An 8,681-nucleotide genomic window follows, 5' to 3' on the forward strand; every position below is an offset into this window, starting at 1 on the left:
GGCCTCTAGTGAGTGAACTAGAGAAGCCAGACCTGCCTGGAGACAAAAGGTAGGGAGTTTGTAATGTTAGAGTGGATTTGTGTTTTAAGACCTGCTACCGACTCCGGGAGGGTCTAGAAGACGTGCTTCTCACCAACACTTTAAGAATCAAATCTGTGAGGGGAACCTCAGCATCCTTGAAGAACTCTGTGCTCACCCTTGTCTAGGCCAGACCTTATAATGGGAACTGCAGCCCCTTAGCTGGAAATCCTAAACACAATGAGAGGAATTGGATCCTGGGTGGCAGGGGCCTAGGGGCGGCCCTCGCCTGCCAAGGGCAAGGCTACTGTCACAGCGGAGTCACAGCAGCCATGAGAAGAGTGTGACGCATACAGATCTATGTCATGGCTTGTTCATCGTGGTATTTCTAAAAGTGAAAAAGGTGGGAAGACTGCTAAATTCCTACTTGGTCAGAAAACCTTCTGGGTCAAGTGAACAAAAGTCTAACTAAAATCATAAAAATAGAGAGTCACGGCCCCTCGGTTAATTCCTAGCCTTGAGCAGTTTACAGACCCAGAACCCCATGAATGAAGCAGAGGCTGAGTGCCCTTGAGGAAGGACCCTAGCACACTATCAAAAAGGTACACTGTGATCTTCCTCCCAGTCTTCCCCAAGGGGACCAATAGCCTACTATCAGGGTAACTGTGTACAGGGAAAAACAAAAGAATCAGACTTTTCAGGGACTGCTGGATGCTGGCTCTGAACTGATATTGATTCTGGGACCCCCAAACACCACTGTGGCCTCCAGAGAAGGGGCTTGTGGAGATGGGGTGATCAATGGAATTTCTTCTCAGGTCTGTCTCACAGTGGCTCCCATGGGCTCCCGAATCCAGTCTGTGGTTATTTCTCCAGATCCCGAATATAGTTACCGTGTGGCCTGAACTGCCCACCGTGAACTGGGTGGTGTCTGACCCACCAAGGCACATACATCAAAGTGCACAGAAGTGGACAGCTGCAGTATGACAGCCCCTCTCCAGGACGTCCTTGAAGGACACGGTGAAAGGAAACCCTCCCCACAGGCAGACCCTCCAACAGTGCACCTGGCTGTGCATTCTGGAGGGAGAAATGGCCCGACGTGCAATTATATATCGAGTCATTGGTTTGGCTGGATGGTCACGGACTTGGAAGGAATGTGATGGAAAGTTGGTGAAAAAATAAATTTGTAACATTGATGGATCTAGAGATTGTCATACTGAGTGAAGTAAGTCAGACCAAGAAAGACAAACATCATATGATATCGCTTATATGTGGAATCTAGAAAATATGGTACAAATGAACATATTTACAAAACAGAAATTAAGTCACAGATGTATTAATAGAAAACAAACTTACGGTTAAGAAGGAAAGGGAGGGGATAAACTGGGAGATTGAGATTGACATATACACACTACTATATATAAAAGATAACTAATAAGAACCTACTGTATAACACAGGGAACTCTATTTGGTGCTCTGTAATGACCTATATGCAAAAATAATCTAAAAAAGAGTGGATATATGTATACATATGGCTGATTTACTTTGCTGTACAGCAGAAACTATCAATAACGCAACATTGTAAATCAACTATACTCCAACAAAAAATTAATTTAAATAAATAAATTTGGGAAGAGGTACGTGGATAGACCTCTCTGAAAGGGCAAAAATTACGTGAAGATATTTGCGTCCAATGTGAATGTTCACCAATGCGTGACCTCAGCAGAGGAGAATTTTAATAATCAGGTGGATAGGATGGCCCATTCTGTGGATTCCAGGCAGCATCCTTTCCCAGCCACCTCTGTCTTCATCCAATGGTCTCACAAACCAAGTGGCAATGTTGACAGCGACAGAGATTATGCATGGACTCAGCAACATGGGCCAAGGTCACCACAAACCAAGGTCGACCCGGCAGTCCAAACAGTTCTGCTAATAGCCCAGAATAGCCTCTGGGAATGAAAGTTTGCATCACCCCATCGAGTCAAGAACCACGACCAGCTGAGGTGCCTGCTGAAGGCAGAGGAAATACAGAATGGATAGGAGAAGAAAGTAGTTATAAATACCACCTATGACTGTGTGACCAGTCACAGAAATGAGGACTGAATGGTCATGAGTGTTTCCTCTTCATTTGGTTATGAGTACGTGTGTGTGTGCGTGCGCGCGTGCGCACGCACACGTGCGCACATGCTCATATTAAGCAAACAGCTTTGTTTTCTTTCATCTCTTGTTCCCTTTCACTGTCACTTCTCTGGGGGTGCTTGGGCTCCATTTAGGGTTCAAATCTCCAGGAGGCAAATAATCTTCATAGATTTATTTCTGCCTCAGCTTCCCAAATCCCTGCACCATGCTGAGCCGTCTTACAATGTGGGGGCCACCATCTGATAGAATCGACATGCCTAAAATATCCAACCGAGTCCAGAAGAGTAGGTTCACATCCCCCACTCCATCCTCCCTCAGTTGCCCCCATGAGGCTTGGAAAAAGATTTAGTTAATAGACACCCAACCCGGAGCAATGAGTCCCAGGTGCCCTTACTCCTCACGTCCATAAACAACCAGACTTTGTGGGGAATCAAAAAGCGTGTCTCCAAAAGTCCACATACATTCTCTTCATGTCAGAATGTAATAGAAGACACAGACAGCATTTGATACAGAGCTACTGGCTGGATTCTAGGACTTCTAAGCTCAGATAGAGCTTGGATTTGAGACAGAGAAGTTTTATTTAGAGACTTTCAAGAAAAGACTGAGGTTCATTTTAGAGGGAATCAACCAGAGACCCAAAGTCAAGTCTATCAGGCCTGAAGTCTCTTTTGGGAAAGGAGATTTTCAGACATTTGAGAAGTAGGGGACACTGTGAGTCCATATCTCTGTTTGTGGGGAACTGGCCCAGCTGTGCATCTTTTCAAATGACACCATTTTCATTCTCCCGTAAGTGGTCCCCAAGCATGCCTCAGCAGCTGTGACGACCCTCACACCCAGAGAGGGTGGGCGACTGTTGAAGGAAAACAGACACAAAGCCCTCACCACCCCTCCACCCACTCTTCATCTGCAGGTGTTTACCCAGCTGGGAGGCAGCCCTGGTGCAAGCAGGAAGCTGGGTGGGGGATTTGCATGAGGGCTGCCCTTCACTGAAGAGATGGAGAAGAGGAGATTTAAGTTGAAGGAGTCCAGCTCCAGCTGTGAGGTCCTCAAGAAGCAGTGCATGTAGAAGCATCACCAACATGTCCTGGACCAGTGCCCCCTTCATGGGCTTTTGCACAGGTCAGGGCAGACTCCCTGGGCTCTGAGGAAGGGGCCTGGGCAAGGGGCCCTGTGGAGGAGTCACCCTAACTGTGGTGCCCATGGGCGTCTCCTTCTGTTCTCGTCAGCTGTCAGCTCCCAGCCTGCGGTGACCCAGGAGCTCTCCCTCACGGTGTTGTCCGGACTGACAGTCACCCTCACCGGCTCTGTGAGTACAGGATCCAGCACAACTGCGAATGCTCAAGGATGGCTCCTGAAGAAACCTGGCCAAAATCCTGTATAGCCCATACACCACACGGACAAATGCCCGGCATCCATCCCCAGCTGCTTTTCAGGCTCCATCCTTGGGGACAGAGCTGCGCTCACCATCGCTGGGGTGCAGCCAAAGGAAGAGACTGAGGACTTCTGTATAGTCTGGTCTAATGTACCTGTTTCATAGTGACAGCTTCTAACGGGGAGCTGAATCAGCCTGGAGTAGCCAGCTCCACCTTCCTCCCCGCATGGTCCTTCCAGGGCACGGAACCTGGATCAGCACCACGGACAGGGCTTCCCTTCCCCGTAGGAAGAGCCGCTCCTTTCTCCGCTGACCATGGGCAGAGCAGACGAGCGACAAAGACCAGACTGGAGGCTGAGCTAGTGATGACCATCACAAGGCAAGTCATGTTGATCCAGAATTTTCAAGCAAGATCTCTTTAACCTAAGACTTCAGGAGAATGTTTTTAACGTTCCACCAGAAAAACCATCTTCCTCCCCAAGTGAATTTGGCATTATTATTCCTTCTCTCAGACCCTGCCTTTCCCTGTCAAGTGTGCTCCCCAAGTCCTCTGCTCCCAATCACAGCAGCAAATCTACAGACAGTTGGGGAAGGCGGTGACTAGTCACCCACACAGGACAGTAGACAGGGCTCAGGACCAGAGGCACATGCAGCAGCTAAAGCCCCAGCACTGCTTCATGGTGAGTACCGGGCAGAGGAGAAGGAGGAGTAACCCCTTCCCTGAAGGCCTTCAGACCCCAGGTGAAATAGGGATGGCCAAGGGGCTTGTCTCAACCCGCCTGTGTCAATCCTGTTCCTGCTCCCAGGGTTCCAGCCTGTGCTAAGCAGCTGCAAAGACCCGGATTTATTACGTGTGAATCCCCTTTGCTCCACCTGAACACATGTCACTTCTACCCATCAAATTCTTAACTCAAGGAAAATATCACTCTGGCCCTGAGCTGGGTTTGAATCCCAGATCCCTCAGGATCTGCCCATGTGTAGGTGTTGTATATGGGGACCATTTTAAAGTGAAAAGTGAGTAAATGACAAATGCCAGGGGGATTAAATATCTGATTTTATCCCAAAAAATAGATATATAGACAGAAGACTCTGACATAAATTGTAGTAATATTTTTCCATCTGTCTCTTCAGGCAAAGAAAACAAAACCAAAAATAAACAAATGGGTCCTAATGAAACTTAAAACTTTTGCACAGGGCTTCCTTGGTGGTGCAGTGGTTAAGAATCTACCTGCCAATGCAGGGGACATGGGTTCGAGCCCTGGTCTGGGAAGATCCCACATGCCACAGAGCAACTAAGCCTGTGTGCCACAACTACTGAGCCTGCGCTCTAGAGCCCGCGAGCCACAACTACTGAGCCTGTGTGCCACAACTACTGAAGCCCGCATGCCTAGAGCCCGTGCTCCACAACAAGAGAAGCCACTGCAAAGGGAAGCCTGTGCACCACAACGAAGAGTAGCCCCTGCTCACCACCACCAGAGAAAAGCACACATGCAGCAACGAAGACCCAACGCAGCCAAAAAAATAAAATAAATAAAATAAAATTAATTAATTAAAAAAAAAAACCTTTGCAGAAGACAGGAAGCCATCAAGAAAATGACAAAGGGAACCTACTGAATCGGTGAAAATATTCAAATGATATGAAAGATAAGGGGCTTATAGATCCAAAATATATATAAACAGGTCATACAACTCAATATCAAAAAAACAAACAACCCAAAAACAAATGTGTAGAAGACCTGAATAAACATTTTTCCAAAGAGGACATGCAGATGGCCAACGGGCTCATGAAAAGGTGCTCAACCTGGCCAATCATGAGAGAAATGCAAACCAAAACCACAATAAGATGTCACTTCACACCTGTCAGAATGGCTATCATCAAAAAGAATACAAATAACAAATGTTGGTGAGGATGTGGAGAAAGGGGAGCCCGACTACACTGATGGTGGGAATGCAGCGACTATGGAAAACGGTAGGGAGTTTCCTCAAAAAATGAAAAATAGAATTACCATAAGATGCAGCATTTCCACTCCTGGGTATATATCCAAAGAAAATGAAAACAATAATTCAAAGCAACACATGCACTCCTATGTTCATAGGAGCATTATTTACAAGAGCCAATACATGGAAGCAACCTATGTGTCTATCAACAGACGAATGGATAAACATGTGGTATATGTATACAATGGAATATTAAATGCCAAATGAAATTTTGCCATTTCTAACAACACAGATGGACCTGGAAGGCATTATTCTTAGTGAAATCAGTGAGACAGAGAAAGACAAATACTGTATGTAATCACTTATAGATGGAATCTTAGAAAAAAAGAAAACAAATGGATGTATGTAACTAAACTGAAACAGACTCATAGATATAGAGAACAAACAAGTGGTTATTATCAGTGGGGAGAAAAAGGGCGGAGGGGCTAGATACGGTAAAGATTTAGAAGTACACACTATTATGTATAAAATAAATAATCTACAAGACATACTTTATAGCACAGGGAATATAGCCAATATTTTATATTAACTTTAAATGAAATATAATCTATATAAATATCGAATCACTGTTGTACATCCAAAACTAATATAGTATTGTAAATCAACTATAATTCAATAGAAAAAATATTCAATTTTATAGAATAATTATGTAATGTTATAGAGGTGTTAATTATGGCTACAGTGGACAATATACGAATGTAACATATTACCATGTTGTACACTTTAAATTTACACAGTGTTATACGGCAAATATATTTCAATTTTAAAAGTCAGCTACAAAAAAATGATGGGGACCAACCAACAAGAACACCTGTTCTGTTTCAAAGTGCTACCCCAGCCTTCACAGTGGACACCTAAGTTATACCAAAATCTTTGTCTTCATCTGAAACAGCGTCCAGGGAGGAAATGGGCTGGGACCTGGACAGCTATTAACCCATCATTCGTTGGCTGGATATGTTTCTCCTTCACGTAAAAAAAGAAAATCCTGACAGCCTCAGTGGTTTGCTAGCCAAACCACTGTCCAAACTCTTAGAGGTGCAAGAGGAAATTTCTGGATGACCTACAAAAATAGTGAACTTTTCACAAGAAGACCATTTCCCTGGAGAATATTTAAATAACCATGTGACAACCTGGAAAAGGGGCACATAAATCTCCTACCTGACACAGAATTCCAGAGGTTGCAGGGGAAATGTCCACATTGGAAATATAAACATGTCACCTGTGGATTGTTTTGAAAAGAAAAGCCAGAAATTTCCTCCAGGTACATCCCTGTCTAGCATGAGAGCTGAGGTCTAACTTGGAGGATGGAGACCACATGGGGAACAATTATGTTCAAAAAGTATTGACAGGGCTTCCCTGGTGGCGCAATGGTTGAGAATCTGCCTGCCAATGCAGGGGACACGGGTTCGAGCCCTGGTCTGGGAAGATCCCACATGCCATGGAGCAACTAGGCCCGTGAGCCACAACTACTGAGCCTGTGCGTCTGGAGCTTGTGGTCCACAAAAAGAGAGGCCGCGACAGTGAGAGGCCCACACACCGCGATGAAGAGTGGCCCCCGCCCGCTGCAACTAGAGAAAGCTCACGTACAGAAACAAAGACCCAACACAGCCAAAATAAATAAATAGATAAATAAATAAATAAATTTAAAAAATGGTCCACATCAAAAAAATCTTAAAAAAAAAAGAAAACGTATTGACAGGACTTCCCTGGTGGTGCAGTGGTTAAGAATCCACCTGCCAATGCAGGGGACACGGGTTTGAACCCTGGTCCGGGAAGATCCCACATGCTGCGGAGCAACTAAGCCCGTGTGCCACAGCTACTGGGCCTGCAAGCCACAACTACCGAAGCCCACGTGCCTAGAGCCTGTGCTCCGCAACAAGAGAAGCCACCGCAATGAGAAGCCCGCGCACAGCAATGAAGAGTGGCCCCTGCTCACCTCAACAAGAGAAAGCCCACGCGCAGCAACAAAGACCTAACGCAGCCAAAAATAAATAAATAAAATAACTAAATTTATTTTTAAAATGTATTGACAATTACAGGTTATTAAATGTACAATTAACTTGTCACACTAATGGACCATGAACCAGCAACAGATGATATTTTATGCACCGGATCCCTAAGACCTAAGCAGTAATTCCAGAGAAAAGATCATGAAAATGCTGCACTAGTCGCTTTGAATCTGAAGTGTGTTGTCCTTGGGTTTTCTGTTCAGCTTCACGGGGAGCAGGGCATTGTCAGCCTCCCAGGTGTCAGACCCCCACCCCAGGGCAGGTGCAGCAGCGCCGCCCTCAGGCAGCAGGGAGAACTGACAGGAAGAATCTACAATTTAGGTTGAGAATTTCCCACACCGCCTCCTAACCCAGACATGTTCTAGAACACTCAGAAGAGGCTATTATTTAGGGATTAAGACCTCTGTCACTGAAGAACTGTGATCCAGGGCAGGACCTTACCCCTATCTAAATCCCAGCTTGTCACCCACAGAATAGGTTCAGAGAATACAGACCCACCTCTGAGCTCTCAGTGGCCAGGCCCGTCCAGGAGTGAGGCCAGGACTCAGACTGGGCTGGAGATGTCACCCCCAGACTATGGGACAGCAGGTGGAGGAGGATCCCCCGGGCCGAGGCGGGGTCTGCAGGGGCCACCCCTCCCTCTCTGTGTCCCCGGGGACTGAGCCCTTCTCTGAAACCACAGAGCTCCCCAGGCAGACCCCCTGGGCTCTGGCTGATTCGCACCCCCGACAGCTCTCTCTCCAGCAAGGGGATAAGAGAGGCCTGGGAGGCGCCCTGCCCAGCCTAGGCCTCGGGGAGCAGACTCGGGGTGCCTCCACCATGGCCTGGACCCCCCTCCTCCTCGGCCTCCTGGCTCACTGCACAGGTGCTGCCCCCAGGGTCCGCCCACCCCTGGCCCAGGGCTCGGGGACAGGCCTGGCCCTGACTCTGAGCTCAGCAGGGCGCTGCCCGTGGGGACAGGAGACTCCTGGCCCTGCCGCAGGATGGGGGGCTGGAGGGGCTGAAATCTCCCCCCTGTGCTCACTGCTGTGTGTGAGCCCCGAGGGGCTGCGCCTGCCAGAGAAAGTGGGGGGCGTTCTCATTTGTTCAGAGGCTCCATCCACCAGCCAGGCCCATGGGCCCCTGGGGCTGAGACTGACGGGAGGGGG

At 47.3% G+C, this 8,681-nt stretch overlaps 1 gene segment (V, D, J or C); it reads left to right on the plus strand.

Moving 5' to 3' along the window:
• Positions 1 to 3,233: 3,233 nt before the first annotated feature.
• Positions 3,234 to 8,681, plus strand: part of LOC113610572 (Ig lambda chain C region-like) — a 16,903-nt gene continuing 11,455 nt past the window's right edge. The window contains 2 exon segments of the C gene segment in view: positions 3,234 to 3,273; positions 3,381 to 3,460. Coding sequence covers positions 3,234 to 3,273; positions 3,381 to 3,460 — 120 coding nt within the window.

The sequence above is a fragment of the Aethalodelphis obliquidens genome, unplaced genomic scaffold, assembly GCF_003676395.1.
Source record: "Aethalodelphis obliquidens isolate GAN/ISIS:26980383/991018 unplaced genomic scaffold, ASM367639v1 scaffold63, whole genome shotgun sequence".
Classification (NCBI taxonomy): Eukaryota; Metazoa; Chordata; class Mammalia; order Artiodactyla; family Delphinidae; genus Aethalodelphis; species Aethalodelphis obliquidens.